This window comes from Emydura macquarii, unplaced genomic scaffold (genome assembly GCF_026122565.2).
Source record: "Emydura macquarii macquarii isolate MOO-44397 ecotype Brisbane River unplaced genomic scaffold, CSIRO-AGI_Emac_v2 contig_509, whole genome shotgun sequence".
Lineage (NCBI taxonomy): Eukaryota > Metazoa > Chordata > Testudines > Chelidae > Emydura > Emydura macquarii.
The window spans coordinates 807558-827642 of NW_027130646.1; the positions used below are offsets into that span (position 1 = coordinate 807558).

Consider the following 20085-nt stretch of genomic DNA (forward strand, 5'->3'; position numbering starts at 1 on the left):
CCCTGCAACTCGGACAGGAAAGCTGGTTTATTAACAAGCCCTGCCCTGGGCAGTTTCTGCACAGATCACCTGCTCTGTCTCTGCCCAGGTGGGGCGGTGGGGCTCTCTCCTGCAGCCCCGCCCCCTGGGACAGGGAATGGCACATCCTCTACAAGGATGTGGACAAATTGGAGAGAGTCCCCAGCGGAAGGCAACAAAAATGATGAGGGGCTGGAGCACAAGACTTCTGAGGAGAGGCTGAGGGAACTGGGCTTGTTTAGTCTGCAGAAGAGAAGAGTGAGGGGGGATTTGATAGCAGCCTTCAACTACCTGAAAGGGGGTTCCAGGGAGGATGGAGCTAGGCTGTTCTCAGTGGTGGCAGATGACAGAACAAGGAGCAACGGTCTCAAGTTGCAGTGGGGGAGGTCTAGGTTGGACATTAGGAAAACTTTTTCCCTAGGCGGGTGGTGAAGCACTGGAATGGGTTACCTAGGGAGGTGGTGGAATCTCCATCCTTCGAGGTTTTTAAGGCCCGGCTTGACAACGTCCTGGCTGGGATGATTTAGTCGGGGTTGGTTCTGCTTTGAGCAGGGGGTTGGACTAGACACCTCCTGAGGTCCCTTCCAACCCTCGTCTTCTCTGATTCTCTGATTCTGCGTTGCCTGTCCCCGCAGCATCCATTGCTGTGCAGGGGGTGCCTGGCACACAAGGGACCAGGGTTAGAAACCCCCAGGGCCCCGTGCGATGTCTGCCAGCTACAGGCAGGGTGGGAATTATCCTGCCTCCCGTGGTGCCTGGGCCGCAGCCCATGTCCGCCTGCAGCTGCGTGTTTAAGCCCTGGTGGTCCCGCTCTAACAGCTCTGTGCCAGGGGCCGCTAAGAACCCTCCCCCCCCCCAACCCCCCGTTTGCTCTCCCCAGCCAGCCGAGTGGGCGACAGCAAGCACGGCATGATGAAGTTCCGGGAGGAGAGGAACCTGCTGGGGCTGGGACTGAGCACGGGCTTCCACGACCGATACTTCATCCTGAACCGCAGCTGTCTGAGGCTCTACAAGGAAGTGCGGGTGAGTTCCCTGGTCCTGCCACCACCCTCTGCCACCTCCTGTCCCGGGCACGCAGCCCTTTCCCTCGCCTGCAGACCCCCCGTTGACCTGAGCGGGCGTCCTTTTTCTGGCTTCACTTCCCCTCTCTCGTTGACGCTTTGCCTCTGCTCACTAGCCGCCGTAGGCTCTCGTGGCGGGGGGGGACGCTTCCTGGGGGCACAGGTCAGCGACGCTTGGCTGCAGGCGTTTCATTTCACTTCCAGCCTGCGCTGGCGAGGTTTTTCCAGCAGCGATAAGGAGGTACCGAGGCCTGGGGACAAGGGGCTGGTAAGACCTCCTCCCTGACCCTGGGTGCAAATCGGGTCCCGCGTGCGCAAGTGGGAGGAATTCAGACAGAAACGGGTGCAGGGCAGAGCTGTGAGGGTGATCGGGGAAGGGAGGGCCTGTCTTAAGAGAAGAGACTGGAGGCGTTTGGCTGGTTCAGGCTGGCAGAATGAAGGCGGAGAGGGAATCTGATTGCTCTATAAATACCTCGCGGGGGCGGGGGGTGATAAAGAGAAGGGAGGATGAAGAGCTATTGAAGCTGAAAGACGGTTTTGGCACAAGAACAAATGGGGGTGAACTGGCCATGAATCAGTGTAGTCTGGAAGTGAGAAGAAGGCTTCTGACCATCCGAGGAGGGAGGTTCTGGAACAGGTGTCCAGTAGGAGCAGTGGGGCAAACAAGCTGACTAGCTTTAAGATGGATTTATGACCAGGGTTATATGACAGTTGCCTGTGATACCTGGGACAGGCCTCATATTCCTATGTAGCAAACTGCCGAGTATGTCTGTGCACCACTTCTCTCTGCTGGATGGAATCAGAGCTGCTGCTCTGTGTGTCATGGACCCTATACTGCTAACAGCTAATGGGGAGTTTCCTTTAGCTCAAGTGGAAAGGACCTGTGCTTTTGGATTCATTACGACACATTGGAGCCTTATTTACTTCTGATTCCCAAGTCCCATTTATAGCAGAAGAGGTGAAATGAGGAGTAAGAATCTGTTTACACGGTGCAGTTTCTGTGACGATAGCACCAAACTCTGGTAAAACCATGTTGTCAAAGTGTGTTAAGAGTCCTGTAAGGATCGGGGACTGCGACACGGCACCACAGCATGGTAACAATAATACTTCACATTGGCATATGGCTTTTCACATGTGGCAATCCAAGCACTGTGGTGCTGTTATCCCCATTTCAAAGATGGGGAAACCGAGGCTCAGAGCGACTTGTCGAAAGCCACACTGGGTCCACGGATGAATCCGGATTAGAACACAAGTATCCTGACATCCAGCTCTTGGCTCACTCCACTGGCTGATTATAACCATTTGGTCCTGCCCTTCTGTGTCCTGTAGTCCCCGTCTCTGGGCCTTCCTGCCCAACTATCGCACCCTTTGGGGCCAGGTGCCCAAATCCCCTAGTGCACAGATCCTTGCACCTTCCTTGGGAAGCAAGACCCAAATCCACGTTTGCTTTACAAACCTTCTGTTCTGTGGCCGTGGTGGGGCAGAGCAGGGGTTACCTAGGGGATGGCAGTTCTCCCGTCACACACACATACCTCTCCCTGGTCTGTGGCTGATGCTCTGTGTCTGGTTTTAACCCTGGTCCTTTATTAAACAGAGCTCAAAGCAGCGGATCCCTGTCCTGGAAAATGTAAGTAGAGAAGCGTGCTGAGTGACGGCTGAAGGGGACGCTTTGTGGGCTTTGATTCGCTCTCTTGCCTTACAAACCTGCCCTGGGTCAGACCCGAATCCAGTCGCTAAACATGTTCAAGCGTGTGCTTGTATGTGTGTGTGACACACTGTGTTCTGTCTCCAAAAAAAGAGGGAGTCACACAATCAGAAAGGGAAATAAAGGAGAGAAAACACAGCAGTGTTGTATAATAATGACACACTACAGAACACCAGATCTGTTGTTAGTGCCTTGGGCTATTCCTGTAGAAAACCACAGTATTTGTTTTAGGGTGTGATCCAGTCCGCGTTGAGTCCCACAGGTTCTTGTAAGGGATGGAAATGTCTTGATTGCCCCGTCAGCTGCTGTGCATGCAAACACGCACATCCCTCCGCCCTCAGAGCTGTGTCAGTGCTCCCGGACCTGCGCTGTCACGAGCGGCTGTCACGAGAGCGGTCAGGTGTGCGTTGTCATGGCGAGGGAAGTTATACCAGCGACACTGAGGGAGGGGTACAGACAACAGGCGCAGCGAAAATCCCCGAAGCAACGGAGAATAAAACTCTGCCAGACCCTGTGGTAGTTCCAGCTGCCCTGGTGAAGGCAGGGTGGCATATTGCCAATGTTCAGAGGGGCAGAGCCGGGGCCAGGCATCTAACCTAGGGCAGGATTTGGCCTGCCCCTGTTACAAGTGACCCTTGGCAGTGGCCTTTTTGTCTCTCTTTACCAAGGTTTCTGGAAGTCCCGTGTCTCCATTAGCACAGTCTCTGAACACCTCACAACATCCCTGGGAGGCAGGGCAGGGCGGTTCTCTCCCTTGTGCCGATGGGGAAACTGAGGCCCAGAGGCTAAATGACTTGCCCCCGCTCACACAGGACGTTTGCGGCAGCAGGGGGTATTGAACCCTGTCTCCCAAGTCAGTGCCCTACCACTGCACCGTCCTTCCTTTCTTCCTGGGCAAAGGGGATGCGGAACATTTAACAAGGCGGGTTCGACCAGCTGGTCGCCCCACGGTGATCTACGGGGCGTTACAGCCAGCTAAGCGGCTGCCATCATGGTCAAGATTTTGGATCTTGACGTGCAGGGATGGTTGAAATATTCAGGACAGGTGCCTGTTCCCCTGGGGACTGAAAACCCTTTTGTGACCCACCCCCTGTCCCCACCCCCAGCGCTCAGCAGGAAAAGAGCATCGTTCCCAAGGATAACGAGCGAGCTGGGTGAGGTGAGGGTCCAATCTTCCCCGTAATGAGCTGCAGATTCCCAGGCAGGAGGGTGTGACAGGATGATGAATGGGAGATAGGCAAGATTGGCTTTTCGCAGCTCGCCTGCCCTGGGGCGGGAGGCACTGAGAGCGGGTGGATAACCGTGGAGCCATAGAAAGGATGGGTGAAACCAGCCTAGCATTCGGTCACTCAGTCCATCTCCGGTCTAGTGCAGGAATGGCCCCTGCAATGTGTCCTTCATGTTTCAACGTCCTGTTCCCCGGAGGAAGCTATTCTGCAGTCGAGTAGACCTTGCCAACGAGCGGGTGTTTCCTGGCGTTCAGAGGATGGCTCTGTCCCCTCGCTCATAATTACACACACACACACACACACACGCATCAGCCTGTGCCATCCCTCTGCCTCCGCTCGGCAGCTCGCAGGCGCTGCTGGTTGATGGCTCGGTGCTGATCCATTCTGTGTGTAATCAGCCTCCACCTCTTGACCCAGGGAGGCTTTTGTAAGTGGCTCAGCGTGCGTTCGATTGCTGTGTAATTGCGATTCGCCTTTCCGGTGTGTGCAGTGTGCCTGAGACTTGGCTGTGTGAACTGGCCCGTTTGGGTCTTGCACATCTGAATAGTCAACCCTGCTCATGTGGGGCCCCAGCAGACGCCACCTGGGGACTGAATCGTGCCCCCAGCATAATTCAGAACCGGCTCTACTAAGCAAGAACCAGGGGCCCAAGCGGCCAAGTGCTGGATGGCTCGAAAGCCCAGAGATCAGGTCTGGGAGTTTGGTTTGGACCCTTGTAAGGAGGGGCCGGGCACAGTTCAGATCCAACCCCCACCTTCCCCAGAGCGCGGGGCAGAATAAGGGAGACGTTGCGGATCTGTGCAGGCCAGCATATGTTGTGCACATCGAACTGCCGTCACTCACATGAGCTAATATGAAAGTGGCTCTTTCATGTGTGACACGCATATAACATACCACGCCACGCCTAGAACACGCTCACGCTCTCTGCCTAGGCAAATCCGACCTTTCGGGTTGAGCCGTTCCAGACACAGAGGCCAGCCGGGAGGTCTGGGTCTCCATCCGGGCTTGGATCTCATGGGGTGGGCGTTTGTGGAATGAACCAAGCCCAGATATGCAGGAGGAATGACCTGGGAGCAGCCCTCCCTGGAGGGGAAGGAAATAACTCATTCGCAGGGCGTGAATAGCAGGCGAGTGAGTGGGGCCAGCTGGCAGGGGGAAGCTGAGATTCTGGGGCGTGGCTGGGGCCCTTCTCCAGCAGCCAGAGACCTGTCTCTCTGTCCCCAGCTTCTTCCTCTCAAAGGCATCCTGACACCTCCCCGGGAAAACCTGCACTGTGCTGCTCTCGCCTGCGTCCCCTCCGCCCTTCTCCCCTTTGTCATGAGGGGTGTTTACATGGAAACAGAATCTTTGTGGATTACGTCTCTGCCTGCCGCCCCTGCCGGGGCTGCGCCAGGGCCCCCACCCGCTGTCAGACGTCACGGGCGCTCCGGGTGCTTGTGGCGTCCCAGGCAGTAGAGCATGAGCTCAGGTTCGGGCGTAGGCACCGGAGCTGCTGGGCCCAGCCCGGTTGTAGGCACCTGGCCCCAGCAATAAACACCGGGCTGAGTCTCTATTCGTGGGAGCTCAGTGGTGATCCCAGCTCTCTAGGGGCCTCTTCTCATGCCCCTTACTGCACTGGGATTGCAGCCCCGACCCCAGCGTTGTGGTGCTCACTCCCATTCCTGCCTTGCATTCGCCTTCAGAACAACAAAACATAAGGCGCTTCCTTGCAAGACCTTCTGTGTCACCCCCGCCCCCTTTACTCAGACCCTTTTATGCTCCCCGGTTGGAGCTAATGGGACCCACCTGGTCTGGTTGCCTGGGTGAGTCAGGAGAACAGCACTGCACCTCTCCTTGCCCCTGGGGCTCTGTTTCAGGCTGCTCTCTAAGGAGGCCTTATATTCAGTCTGTGAGTCACAGAAGGATATTTCTTTGTGGGCGGGGGGGCAGAAAACCCTTCCTCTTTTTGCGTGTTGCTTTGGCATCGTTCACGCTCCTGCTTGCTGAGGCTGGACTCGCCGGAATGGACTGTCCCCTGCAAACAGAACCGGAAGGACGATCCAGATTCTAAACGTCCACTCCGTGGCGGTGGGTTCACGATCGATGTTGGGTCGTTTCTTTCTCTTAACTCCCTCTTCTCCTGTCTCCCCAGAGCCACAGACCGGAGAAAGAGTGGCCAGTGAAGAATCTGAAAGTCTACCTGGGAATTAAGAAGAAACTTCGCCCGCCGACCTGGTGAGCAGTGGGTCGGAATTTGAACAGCGGCACCTCTGGTGGGATCTGGACTCCATCAGCCCTGCCAAAGGGAAGCCCAGAGGCCGCTGTGGTAACGCAATGAGCGAGGGCTAGTAGATAGAGCAGAGGGATGGAGAGCTGGGAGCTCTGGCTTCAACTCCTGGGCTCTGCCAGCGAATAGCTGGGTGACTGTGGGTGAGTCATTGCCCTGCTCTGTGCCTCAGTTTCCCCATTTGTGAAATGGAGGTGATGGCACAGCTCACTGTGTGGCTTCATCCATTAATGCTCTGAGCTCTGTGTGTGGTGCAATGAACCCTGGATCCCGAGCAGGGCCTTGGGCACGACTGCAATGCAGTAATAGACAATTGGAAAGGTGTACTTCTATTGTCTCGTCCGTCAGGATCTCAAAGCACTCTGCTCCAGTTATTTATTACTGTATTGCAGTCATACCTAGGGGCCCTGTTCAGGCTCCAGGGCTCATTGCAGATACTGTTACGCAGCGGTTGACACCTATGGAGGTGACGAACCTCCTAGGCCAGTATCACTGCCCCTATTTCACAGAAGGGGAAACTGAGGCACAAAGAAGGACCATAGAACTGCCCAAGGCCGTGCAGTGGCAGAACCAGGAGGGCTGAGCTCCCAGCCTGCACTCAGTCCACCAGGGCTTTACTGACCCAGAGCGCTGTCATGCTACAGCCAAGCTGCAGTGCTACGAGCCATCGGCTGCCTCGGTTTCCCTGCTGTGAACACAGCGTTAGCGGCTGCCCGTTGCTCATGGGAGCGGCAGTGTGGGCCGGGAGCCGGCCAGCAGGGAAGCAGAGCGGCCCAAAACTCCTGGGAGGAGCCTTTGCCCCGGGCTGGAGCGCAGCTGTCTTTTAAACTCTGAGCTCTGCTGTTTCCTGGGTAAAAGGAAGCGGCTACGGGCAGACGAAAGCCGGGAACCAAGCCCAGGTGCATTGTCAGTGCTGCAGGCGTCGCAGCGGAGGAGCTGCACCCAGTCCCAGCTGCTGGGGCTTCTCCTGTTCTCTTGCTTGCCACCAGATGTCAGAGCAGCCTCGCGAGACAGTCCTCGTCCTCCTGATGCTCAGGCTGTGCGCACAGCGTCCTGGAGAGGCGTGGCCCCTCTCCACCCCTCCCCGGACAGCCCCAGAGTCCCACCCCGCCACGGGCTTAGCACTTCCAGGGAGGAAAAGCTGATCTCAGCCACGCTGGGACCAACGCCACGCTGTCCTGTCCTTCCAGTGCCTTGTGCCCCGGTTTGATGCCGGCATAACGGGACTTGTGCCTCCCTCTGAATGGAGAGCGCTGAGCCTGGGTAGCTACTGCGGTTGCTGGGAGACGGCGGGCCTAGCCGCTCGCCTCCTCAACTGAAGGGAAGGAGCCTTTGACCCCAGGCCACGAGTAAACACTGCGGGTGTGGTGGATGGCCGTCTCGGCCAGCACCAGGAGGAGGTTGGCCAGGAGGCCTCGGGACTTCGGGGGGCCACGGATGGGGTGTGCTAGGGCAAGGAAGGGAGGGAAAAGTGCAGCCAGAACGTCAGTAAAAGGGTCTGGAGGAGCCGGAAGAGGGGCTGCAGCTGGACGCCCTCTGCATGGACGTGCGCCCAGGTCTCGCTGCAAGAGGGACAGGTGCCGGGGGGGTTCGCAAGCCACGCCGGCTACACCCGCAGGCTTGCAGCTCCACGGAGGAGCCGCCGGCCGATAGCCCCGCTGGGCCGAGTGGAGTACAGCCTGGCCCACCCCGGTTTCTCACCCTCCACGGGTGGCAGCAGGGCCCTGCTGCTTGGTGTCAGGGCGAGGCATGAGGGCGAGAAAGTGGATAGGATGAAAGTGGAGCTGATACAGATGCTTCCTGGGTGTGGTTTGGGGCCAGACCCAGCCAGCCTGCTCAGGTGGTACGTCGGGGATAGGGCGGGCTCTGAGTTGCGACATGCTCAAGGTCTAGCTGATCACCAGATTTGGGGCGTGAAGGAATCTCCCCCGGTCGGATTGGCAAAGACCCCGGTGGGTTTTCACCTTCCTCTGCAGCAGGAGGCACGAGTCACTTGCGGGTTGAAACCAGTGTAAACGGTGCATTCCCTGTGACTCGCCGTCTTGACATCGTGATCTGAGGACGCCAGGGCTCAGCCAGAGGTTGTGGGTCTGCCACAGGAGTGGGCGGGCGAGGTTCTGGGGCGTGCGGGAGGTCAGACGAGTTCCGGAGAGCGCTGTCGCTCTCCAGGTTGGAATCTGGCTCAGACCAGCACAGACACCCCTGCTCTTGCTCAAAGCAACTTGGGATGACCTTAGACAAGTTTCTCATTGAAACATGGCCAGGTAGGTTCAGTATTGGCTCAGAGGAAAGGGCCCCCTGCTATAACATCAGCTCTGCTGGCTGCAGCACTCTGACTTTTTCCTGGCAGGCTCCTTTCCAAGTATGGATCCAGCCTGACCCTGCTTGGCTTGGGAGATGCGACACCAGCACAGCTGGAGGTGGCAGGGCTGCAGCTGCGGCTTGGGGGGGAAGGCGCATCTTTGGTGGTCTGCAGGTGCAGTCATCCTTCCAGATTTGTATTCAGTAGAGAGGAAAGGGAAAATGCAGGCGATGATCAAACCGGTCACGCTGGGGCTTTCTGCCTGGGCTGGTAAATGAAAAGCACCAGGACAATGCCTAGAGCTCAGCATGGCAGTGTGTTGCTGGGATAGTCCAGAGTGATTTATTCTGCCCGTCACGCGGGGGGTTAGACACCACAGGTCAGGCAGTCCAACTGCTGGCTGCTCGGCCCATAGGTGGGGCTGAACTGAGAGCAATTCGGTTGTATAAGAGAGTCGTGCTGTTGATTTTGGACATCTCTGGCCGGGAGCAGCTTGTGGGCTGGACGCTGGTGTAAAACTGGGAAGAATCAGGGCTGATGTCTTTTGCTTTACGGCCCACCCTGCTTCGTAACGTTGCAGTGTGCCGTTAAACACCCCGCGCCAATGCTTAATGAACTAATTTGGGCTCGCTGCCTCCGTTATGGATGTCAAAAAATTGCTGGAGGCCCGGCACCTCTTTCACTGCAAATCAAGCACTGGCCTGTCCCCTCCTCCTCCCAGATCTGGCTGCGTTTAATTGACAGGCAAAACGTGGGGCTCCACTGGGATCAAAGGCGCCACAAAACCATGAGAGGGGGTTTTTAAGTCACGTGGCTCCCCTCACTCCATCGCTGGCGTCCTCTGGCTGCGAGAAGAACTCTCCACCAAGGGCAGATGTGCCACCTGGCCCTCTCCGAAAGCAAAACTACGGAGGAAAATGCCTGGCCGGGGTGACAAATCACAACCGCTCGCCACAGTAACGCCGGGGTGCTTGCGGTTGCTGGGATACCAGCTTTGCTCTGGCTGGGAGGGGAACCCTGGAATTCATCGCTGTGTTCTCTTCTCTCCCTTCCAGCTGGGGCTTTACCGTCTTCTTTGAAAACGAGAAGCATGAAAAGCAGCAGTGGTAAGGAGCCGGGCCAGGCTGGGCCGGGCGGGACCCAGGGGGGATTTGCTGGAGGAGAGCTCTTCATTAAGCTTAGCCGTGATACACTGACGGTCAGGCAGACAGGGACCGAGCTCATTTCCGAGACAGAACCAGGTTTCAGGGACTTCCCCACCGCAAGGGGAGCGGCCCTTTCTGCCCAGAAATGGAGCTGGCCAGGATCTGTCTGCATTCCCTTGTACAGGTGTTACTGAAACAAATTCATTGCCGGCATGGATCTCCCTGCGCCACTTAGACCCCCACCTTCTGTGGGCCCCTGTTACTTGACCTACATGAGAATCTCCGTTAACAGTACAGGGTCTATGATGCACAGTCCAGCAATTCAGATTCTGTCCAGGAGAGAAGAGTGGGCTGTCTCTCACACTCCATCTGTCACCCACCCACACAAGCCTGTCTGGCTCTAGGGACCCTCCCTCTGGTTCTGCCTGTCTAGCCGCCCTCTCTGTCTAATTATCCAGCGCCCCCAGAGCAGCTGTCATCCTCAGACACGCCAGATGTTCTCTGATCACTAATGACGATGCCGGTAACAGATCACTCGACACACAGCTGTGTTACGGTTAATCATGATACCCATTGATGCCCACAGCCTGACAGCCAAGGGCATCCTAGCACCTTATGAAAAATGGGCCTGATCCGGAATGGGGCTGAAAGCCCGGTAACGTTGGGGCCTGGTCCTGAATGCCTAAAGAGCCCGGTTTTCAAGCTGGCCCGCGGGCCAGATCAGATCCTGATTCAAACCAGTTCGATCCATCCGATTCACACAAATCAGATTCCTGGGCGGGAATCAAGCGCTCCCCCTGCTGCAAACAAACCCTCGCTCGAAAGGAAACCTGACTGCAGGATCCCCACCCAGGGCAGGCGGCAGCGTCACGGCTCTCACTACAGATGGCCCCGACTCCTGCCGCGCCGGCATATCCACGCCCACTGGTCACAGGGCAGCTGGCCGGCTCTGCGCTGTCACCCGGTGCCCTGCCCTGGGCTGGATCCATCCTGCCGCCATGTGGAGTAGCAGCCCCCGAGGCAGCCCTATTTTGCAAGCAAGCAAGCCGGACTGCAGGGCTTGTCGTGTTTCACATCTGCCGGGGGGTCTCTGCTTGAAAGGAACTCTGCGTTTCTCGTGCTAGAAGCCGGGCAGGCCTGCTGGTGGGCAGGGGAGGGGGCTCGTCTCGCTGCCCACGCCGCCCCCTAACCTCCCCTTCAATCTCCCCCGTAGGTACCTGTGCTGCGATACCCAGATGGAGCTGCGGGAGTGGTTCGCTACCTTCCTACACGTACAGGTACTGCGGGAGCAGCGGGCGGCCCGTCAGCATGCCTTGCCACCCCACAGGGCGGGGAGGGGCGGTGGGATGCAGAGAGGGGCCTTTCCTCACCGCTCGGATACAGCCTTGCCACAGGGGGAGGGTCGGCCTGGGACCACTTGACGCTGCCACCTCCCCGTCCCGTAGATAAATTAGATAAAGTCTGGGTGCATCTCTCTGCCTGCCTGCCGGGACAGTCACATGTCATGGTCCACATAGTCACGGGGTATTAGATGAATGTGACCAATGCAGGTGTGATGAGCATATCTTAGCCGAGATTCCTCCCAATTAACCAGGTCTCCGGTGTCTCCCCAGCCAGAGGAAGGAGGGTCCGGTGGTTAGAAGGCTAGCCTGGGGGGTGGGAGAGCAGCGTTCAAATCCTGCTCCGCCACACACACCCCGTGTGACCTGGGCAAATCACTTAGCCTCTCCGTGCTGCAGTTCCCCCGTCTGTACAATGGGGAGAACAGCCCTGCCCTGCCTCACAGGGGTGGGAGAGAAGAAACACGGCACTGATGGGGAGCTGCTGCGTTAGGTAGGTAGCCAAGGACATTGGAGAGGGGCAGGACGGGTCATTGCCCCGCCGAAGGCTTCCTCAGCTCACCGCCTAGCTCAAAGATCCACTTCAACGGGCTGTAAAGACTTTGCCGGTTAACTTGCCTCTCTGGAGCTGGCCACGCTCAGCGGAGAAGTGTCTGATCTCTGCCCAGTGCCCTACGTGAAATGCTTTGGCGGCTCTTAGTCCAGTTGCTGGTGGACAAGAGCTCACACAGCATGGCGGGAGGGTGCTGACCGTTCTCCCGGTGGGCGGGCTCGGCAGAGGCCAAGGACCAAGTGGGACATGGAGACCTCCGGGTCAGAGCTGAGGCACGTCCCTGCACCCATCCGCTCACTCGCCATGCGTCTGCTCTCCCTCCCCAGAACGGCGGGAATGTCTGGCCCTCCGAATCCTCCAAGGTGCGGGCGTCACGGACACAGCACGACTCCAGGTTGGGTAACATCTCGCTCATCCCTCTGCGGGGCAATGAGAATGAGATGAGGAACAGTGTGGCTGCTTTTGCTGCTGACCCACTAACTGTGAGTGACAACCAATCGGCGCTGGGTTTTGTCGGTGCAGGGAGCAGCATCTGGTCGGCTCGGAGCATCATGCTTGCCGGGGTGGGGTGAGGGCAGGGCGGGGCAGGGGATCCCCACACCCGGGGGTTTCCTCAAGTGCGAGATCAGGGCGCTGTTGCCTTTCCGAGCATCACGCCCGGGGCCGTGACCCTAAAAGGGAGACGTGTCATCATCGCAGTGGCCGGGCCAAAGTCAGTGACACTGGTGTCAAACCAGTATAAGTGGGAGGAAATCGAGGCCCCGGCCATTCAAAACTCTCATTCACCAAGCACTGGCCCATCTTCCCAGTGGGGACCGGAGCCTGCGAGAGCTGGCGTGGGACGGGCGAGCATGCAGCACCTTCCACAGTTAGTTTGCTTCCAGATCCTTTTCCGGCCTCTGTCCTGGTCATGGACCCAGACGACACAAAGCCAGGAGTGCAAGGTTCAGTCTTTGCCCGTGCCGTGCAACCGTCCCCATCAGGCCTAAGGTCCAGGGAGCCGTTGTCCGAGCGTCAGTGGGGAGATACCGGCAGGCATGATGCAACGACCGGGGATGCTGTCCCGAGGATGATTTCCCCTGGTAACTGGGGTTGCTGCTTTGAAATTCCTTCTCAGTTACAAATCAGCTGTCCGGCCCTCGCCTTTCCCTGAGCCTCGCCTTCGGCGCTCTGGACTCTGTCCACACGCGATGGCAGCACCGGGGACTGCCAGAGAGGCCACTGCAGACCGTGACTCCATGAGCGTGGAAACCTCACGGATTCGCTTGAGCAACAAGGCCCGAGCCAGCAGTCGGCAGCTCAGATAAGGACTAGCTGGGTGTGGGCGTTAGCAAAGAGCTGGTCTTTATCTGACTGCCAACAGACTGAGCTTTGGGGTCCTTATTGCTGTTATAAACCTGACCAGAAGCTTTTGCCCTCTCCCTTCTGGATGTCCTTCCAACTCTGGCCCCGGAAAGCCAGGAATGCAGCTGATGGCCAGAGGGAAGCCATTGGCACTGGCAGCGTTCATCCCCCATCGCTCCTCCTCCATGGTTTGGAGACGGGGCGATGGGTCGTGAAATGAGTTGGGTGGGGTCTCAGCCCAACTGCTAGAAGACAAGTGTCTCTACACAAACACCGTCTTCACAATGGGCCAGGGACTGAATGGGTCTCTCTAGAGGAGTCAGTTCGGGGCAGGTCGTGGCAAGATGTCACAGGGGAAGTTTGCCCCACCACTGCCCGTGCTGGGTCCCTGTTGTGGGTCAGTAAGGGACCGACACGTCCTAGCCCTGAATTCCCAATGGCCATGTTTAAATGTCTGTTAGCGCCAGTGCTCTGCCTGCGATATTCAGGCCGTCCGCCACACAGGACCCCGGGCCCGACCCAACCTCAGGTTTATAATGAGAGCTGTGCTGGGACAGGGTCTCCTGCGCGGCTCTGTGCCATGGGACGCATCCGGCTTTTTGCTTGGCGGAGGGGGCGGGGAGAGATGCCTTCCAGCTCTCCACCTTGCCGGCGCTGGGGCACGATCGGACGCTGCTTTTTCTTTGCTTCCCCTCTTCCGCTCTGTCCCTCCGGATGTGTCCTCAGGCCTGACTGTGTAAAGCGGGCGTGGCACGGAGGCTGCTGGCTCAGTCCCATCCGCCAGAGGCTGGGGAGAGGGTGCTGGCCCCATTGATGGAGTCCTGGCCAGGCCCTTGCCAGCCTCAACAGTGGGGAGCGAAGGGCCAGGCGGGGCTGGGAACCCTTTAGGGTCCCCCCCCAGACTCCATCCTCTGCGACTGCATGAGCGTTTCCCTCCTCCGTATCCTTTGTCCAGCCCTGTTGGAAGCAAGGGCAGCAATGTGCCGCCCCTTCCCGCCGGAGGCTCTGCTGCTGCCCGGATCTCCCCATCAAGAAGTGCTGCCTGACGGTCTGCTGAGGGTGTCTTAAGCACCGACTCTGCACCGTCAGCATCGCAGCCCGCGCAGGGCTCTGCCTGTGCCCAGATGCCACAGTGATGGGTTCCTTAGGAGCGTGTGTAGGAATCAGATGAAAAGCCAGGCTCTGAGCCCTGCCGATGCTAAATTTCTTTCCAGCATTGGTCGTTCAAATCCTGCCCTGTCCGTCCATGGCGATTCTAGTGTCACTTCACTGCCTCAAGGTTGGGGGTGGGATGAAATTGCAGATGCCCAATTCACTCTGCGCTCAGGGAGCATTTTACGGGAGGATGATTAACGCTGGAAAGGCCTGTGTTTTCCGGCGGGGCAGGGCACCCACAACTCCAGGGACGCCCTTGGGAGCTGCAGCAGCTCAGGGGAATCTCCAACTTAGTAATCCTCTGCCCATGTGCAGATCTCGACGTGTTCTGTGCACATCAGTGAATTCCCCCTCTCAGAACCCAGGGGAGGTGGGAGCATGAGCCCTGTTTGATAGATGAGGAAACTGAGGCAAGGAGCGTTTAGGTGACGTGCCCCGGGGGGTGCGCAGCAAATCTGTGGCCGGAATAAAATCCATGGCTCGTACTCCCGTGCTCTAACCACTAAACTACACTGCCTCTGGGTGCGGTATATTCTGAAAGGATGGAGCCCCCCTTGTACAACCCCACCCGGCCTGCTCAAGAAATCTCTTTGCAGAGTAAGCAGGCTCCGAGGCACTGAGTGTTTTGAACCAGGGTCCATTTCCCACGCAGGCTCAGACCCCCACGCAGCGGAGCTATTGGGGGTCCTGTAGGGCGTCCACTCTGAGAGCTGTGTGCATTGAGCAAGGAAGGGCTTGAAGTGGCAGCCTGGGAAGTGATTACGTCGCTAACCCCCTTTCCCTAAAAGCCGGGCGTGAAAGGACTCGTGAAAGGCAGGCTGGGTCAGGCAGGACAGCTGGCGAGTCGCGAGGGAAAGTGCCGAGTCTCCGAAGAGCATGAGTAACGGGGGATGTGCCGGCAGCGTTCCCTCCCCTCCTGTATCTGGGGTGGTTCGGAGAGCAGACGCAGGGCGCTGGGGTGCTGTGTCCGACCTCATCCCGCTGTTTGCAAGGTCAGGAGCACATGAAGCGCAGTGGGTGGACAGGTCTGCGAGCTGGTGCAGTCAGAGCAGGGCTGCGGCCCTGCCTCCTTCCGGCCCCTTTCCACACGATTGTGAGGGAGCAAGAGGAAACCGCTCAGGCTGGAGAGCGCGTGGGTGAGGCTTGCTGCATTCGGGCCGCTGGGCAAGGGCTGATCCTACCCTGGCCCCTGGATGTTCCAGAGGGTCTCTCGGAGCATGTTGGGCTTTCATCAGTTCAGAGCGTCTCGGTTCCAGCTGAAAATCCCTTCCAGCTTTATTTCCCGAATCCCCCTGGCGGCAGCTCCCCGTGCAACGCAAGCCTCTGCCTCCCCGTTCAAAGCTGCACGGGCATGTCAGAGTCTTTTGTTGCTGGGGTCAGACAGTTCATTCCCTGGCTGATCCCAGGAGGCCAGGATTAGAGGCCGTGTCTTCCCTCTTCCTCTGGTGCTTTTGCGAGTTCCCCCTTGGCAGCAGATCCGGTGCTGCAGCAGTGGGACATCTCTGCTTGGCCTGAACTGCCTTCCCGCAGCTGATGTTTGCACCTTTGCTCCCATACCTGCCACGCATTTGCCCGGCCCTTTGTTCCTCTGACACAAAGTTTGCCACCTTTTCCTGCCGCTGGGAGGATAATACAGGACGTTTTCCCATGGATGCAGCTGTGACGCATCTTGTGGTCACTTCCCTCAGGCATTCAAGGATGGTCGTGTGGTTAAGGTGCTGGACAGAAATCTGTATTCAATTCCCAGCTCTGCCACCGACTTCCTGCCTGACCTTGGTCAAGTCGCTGCATCTCTCCGTGCCCTAGCGCCCCATCTGGTTAAACAGGGATAATAGCCACTGCGCAGCAAGGTTGTGAGGTGCTCAGAGATGGTGCTCAGATGTTTAATTGGCAGAATGCAGGAAACTGCGAAGAATGATTCCCTGCGACTCAGGCCTGGATCTCAGCAATTCGCTGTTTTGCCCAAGGCTCGTGCCTTACGAACCAGGGCTTTGGGGCCACGAGCTGTTCTCTTCGGCTTCCCACGTAAGCCGTTGCCTGCAGGACGATGCTGCGTTTCAGACAGGCTTCTCCCGAGCGCTGAGAGTTTGCAGGGCAAAGCTTGTTGCCCCTGGGGAGGGTGGATGCTGTAGAAATTGACACGTCCCCTGACAGACGAGGGCCACGGTCCGGTGGCTGTGGGTGCTAGGGAAGAACCTGAGTGACGTTTATGCCTGCCCCGCCCCCGAGGATGAGCCAGAACGCGAGAGGAGTAGCGTGCAGTGTGGGTTGTGTGGGGGCAGCCGCAGGCTGGCTAAGGGGACAAGCCACCAGCTCCCGCCACCGGGATTCTTGTAGGCAGGTGACATGCCGGATGCCTCGTGGCCTTCCCCGAGTCTCAAGGAGGCAGGGCAGCGCAGAGGCACCCGCGGGGCTGCCCCAGAGATCCGTGGGTTTGCAGGATCCAACCAGAGCTGGAAGTTTCGCTCCACAAGTCCTGGGTGCGATGCCAGCCTCCCTGCTCGCCCCGCGGTGCTTGCGTGTTGGGGGGCGGTGCAGGGGGCTGGGTCTGGCCTGCTCATCACAGGAGCCAAGTTTTCCCGCTGATCCCGTCTCAGGCCAGTCGTTTTACCGCAGTGACGGTCGTCCCTTGCCCCGTGCCCAGGCAGTTAATTGATACTGGTTCCCCTGAGAACCTACGCAAGGGGAGGGGACATTGAGCCGGAGTGAATCCTTTGTTTCCCAGGCAGCAACCCTGTCACCCTCGCCTAATGACCCGCATTGTAGGAGAAGGAAAACTAACCTCTTCTTCCTTATTTGCTCTCTCTCCAGCTTCTTCGAGACGCATGAGTCGGAGGCCTAACACGTCAGGTGATTCAGTGCTTCCAGCATCCCTGCTTGTTTGCGCTGCCCTGCGTCGCTCACCCCTGCACGTGCCAGGAGGGGATCTTCCCCCGGCTCCCGGGACCAAATGGCAGTTCAATGGCCAGAATTAGCCCAGAGCCGCCTTCCTCTTCCCTGCAGAGAGACAGCTCATGGTGACTGCCGGCTCCATTGGGAGCTGAGCAGATCCCAAACTTGGCCCGCTCCGTCTCCACCCAAACGGCCCCTGCTCGGATCAGGGCGTAGCATGGCAAGCTGGGATCTGCGTGATCGTGGCGCCTACGCTTTCCATCTTAATCCCGGCTGCCTGTGGGGATCAAACCATGAGGTCCGGGTCGAAAAGGCATGCCCTGGTACTGCCTGAGCTCAAGGACCTGCACAGATACGGCTCATGGGGGCTCCAGATCCTGCCGCGCTGGCAGGGGCAGCCGCTGGCCGAGTCTATTCAGGGGCTTTGGGAGGGTCTCGGGGTGTAATTATGGCACCCAAATTTTGACCTGCGTGGCTTGCTCCAATTCCCTCAGGTGAGGCAGGGCCAAACACAGCAGGGGGACCCAGGGACTGACCTAAGCTCCGAGTCCCCTACTGTGCCCCCACGGCTGTGCCACCCTCCCCTTATTGACCTAATGGGCCCATCTCCAAGGCGGCCCTGAGAGCAAGAGACGTGGGTGGGGCGGGGTAGCAGGAGCCAGCGGGCCAGGAAAAGCTCCTGGAGGAGCCGTTTGGCTGGGTCGCGCTCTCTCTCCCTGGGGCTCAGCCTGTCTGTCTCTTTTGGTCCCCAGGTCCGTCTGTGAAAGGGGGAGCCAGCCGGAGAGGCCAGGTGCGCACGAGCCTTGTCCCCATTCACCCAGCGGGGTCTGCGCCGAGACCGGGGAGGCTCTCGAAACACGCGCCAGTCCCTTGATGCAATCACCTCTTTCTATGGCAAAGCCAACAGCAGCAGCAAACCAGGAGCCACCGGGGAAAATTAATCCATTGGGAAAGAGCATGGGACCCCGGAGCTGCCTCTGAAGGGTTAATCGTTCAAGCAGAGGCCGCCTAATTGGTCATCTAGCTGGCTGTCAGAGCCTTAACCAGCGGAACCCCAGAGACAGGGGCAGAGGACGCTGTGCTGGAAGGGACTATTCCCGATTCATCGCTGCGTCTCTCTCACCCATTCCCAGCTGCTTCTTGCTTCTTCTTGGGTCCTGAATGAAAACTGGAAGGACGTAGGCTGGAGTGGTGCCTCTCTGCTGCTCCGGGAGGGGCTCCAGGGCTGCGGGGACTCTCGCTTTTCTTTAAATCTCTCTCTGTCTGCGTGAAGCCGCAAGCCGTGGAAAGGCAGCAGTGATCGGCCGGCCGGCCCAGGAAGAGACCTTCCCCCGGGGGCGCTTCTGCTGGTGGAAGCGTTAAATGTTCGTACGGGGGAGCGATGGGCTAACCCCAGCCGTTCGGTATCACGGCCGCGGGGAAGGGCTGAAGACGACTCGCCGGGGAAGCGGCTTGAAGGCTCCCTCGCCGCTGCGGGCCCCTACGCCACCTCTCTTCCTCCCAGGCTCCCGGGTCACACGACCGCACGTGCCTTTCTGGTGAAAGCTTCGCGGGCAGGGACGTTCGGGTGGGGGGAGCCGCAGCTCTGCAGCCAGCCGCAGGATCCCTGCGTGGAGAGCAGAGGTCGCACGGCCCAGCCCTGGGGACGTGGAGAGGGGCGAACGCAGCCGTGGTCGGGATGCTCGTCTGGAGGAAGCAGCAAGAGACTGTGCGGGGAGGGAGGGAGGGGACTCTGGACCTAAAATTGAGCCCGGAGTGGGGCCGTTTGGCCTGGGAGTCCCTTGCATCCTGCCTCCTGGTGTAAAGGAAACTGCAAACTGCCTTCAGCGGCCAGGAGACCGGGGGAGCGGGGCCGGCGCTATCCTGTTTAATGGTGTCTTTGGTTATTGTTAATATTAAAGGCCTGGGGAAGTCAGAGTGGTGGTGTTCCCGTGATTCTGTTCTGCAGGCAAGGCGGGGAGCTGGCCGCCAGAGAGTGGCAGGCCAATGGGGGGTGGGGGGTGGCAGCCCGTTACCCCCAGTCTTCAAGCTGAAATAAAGGGGTGAAGAACCATTGTCTTGGGGCTGCAGGCTGGAATGGAGGTGCGGGGCAGGAGGGCCAGTTGCTTCAGCTAGAGGTGAAGATGGAGACCCATGAGCCCACTGTTTTTGGGCCACAGGCCACGACGGAGGAGCAGTGGCCCTCTTCATCGGGACCGTCTGGATGGAGAGAAAAAGGCCAGTTTCTGTCTAGTTCAGTGTTCCAAAGTGGGCGCTCAGAGAGCGGAGCGACCTGTCTCGAATGCGTTCTCCAGCTGACTAGCCGAGGGAAAGAATTCCTCTGTTTAGTAGCCTCCCTTTTCTTTAAACACCTAGGAAATTCTAGACAAAAAAAAAAAGACGTTAAAAGAACATTACATCGGCCTGGTCAAGCGCCGAAAAGCCAGGAAATCCCAAAAGTAAGGTTGTCCAGGCAACCTTAACTCTGCCCCTTGAACATGTGCATTATTGTGCGGTCTTTAATTATCTGATCGCATGCCATTTTCTCTGCAAGCCCTTGCCCCATCCCTGGTTTGGTGAATGAGGCAGGGACCACACAGTGAACAGCTGTCTCATTTGCTGCATGCTGTGAAGCTTGTGCCCTGAATGAGGCAGGAACTGTGGGAACCCAAAATGTTATCATGTAAGTAAAGAGGGCATTGTAACCCATACCCAGGGGGCAGAGTTAAGGTTATGCACCCATAAGGTTAACATAAGCTGCTTTTTTGGTATGAGACAGAGTAATAATGTTCTGTCTGTATATAGCCCCTTTCAGCCGAGGAGTGCAGAGCACTTTACAAAGGAGAGTAAGGGTAACGTTGCTCTTTCTGGCTGGGATTCACACTCTAAAGGACAGGTCAGATGCAATAACGTGGGAAACCGAAGTTAGAAGTAAGCCCAGCCATGTACCCTGTTAATCTGTGCCAAGGGAAGGGGGTCATAGCCATACACACTTTGCACTTTCTGAGCCTCTTTTGCCCAAGGCTCTCTAAGCATTGGTGGAACCCCATTGCCAGGGTTAGATCTGGGGGAGACGGAGCACATTTCACTCCCCCC

At 58.1% G+C, this 20085-nt stretch overlaps 1 protein-coding gene across 4 annotated transcripts in view; it reads left to right on the top strand.

The window, feature by feature from the left end:
- Positions 1-18925, top strand: part of ARAP1 (ArfGAP with RhoGAP domain, ankyrin repeat and PH domain 1) — a 141763-nt gene extending 122838 nt beyond the window's left edge. For 3 of the 4 annotated variants that reach the window (XM_067539083.1, XM_067539084.1, XM_067539087.1), the window contains 8 exons: positions 899-1041; positions 2674-2706; positions 6145-6227; positions 9637-9687; positions 10940-11003; positions 11946-12101; positions 16930-16968; positions 17763-18925. In XM_067539083.1, the coding sequence (XP_067395184.1) occupies positions 899-1041; positions 2674-2706; positions 6145-6227; positions 9637-9687; positions 10940-11003; positions 11946-12101; positions 16930-16947 (548 nt within the window). In that variant the 3' untranslated portion in view covers positions 16948-16968; positions 17763-18925. The remainder of the gene's footprint in view (positions 1-898; positions 1042-2673; positions 2707-6144; positions 6228-9636; positions 9688-10939; positions 11004-11945; positions 12102-16929; positions 16969-17762) is intronic. The other variant, XM_067539085.1, reaches the window with a different exon arrangement.
- The last annotated feature ends 1160 nt before the right edge of the window (positions 18926-20085 follow it).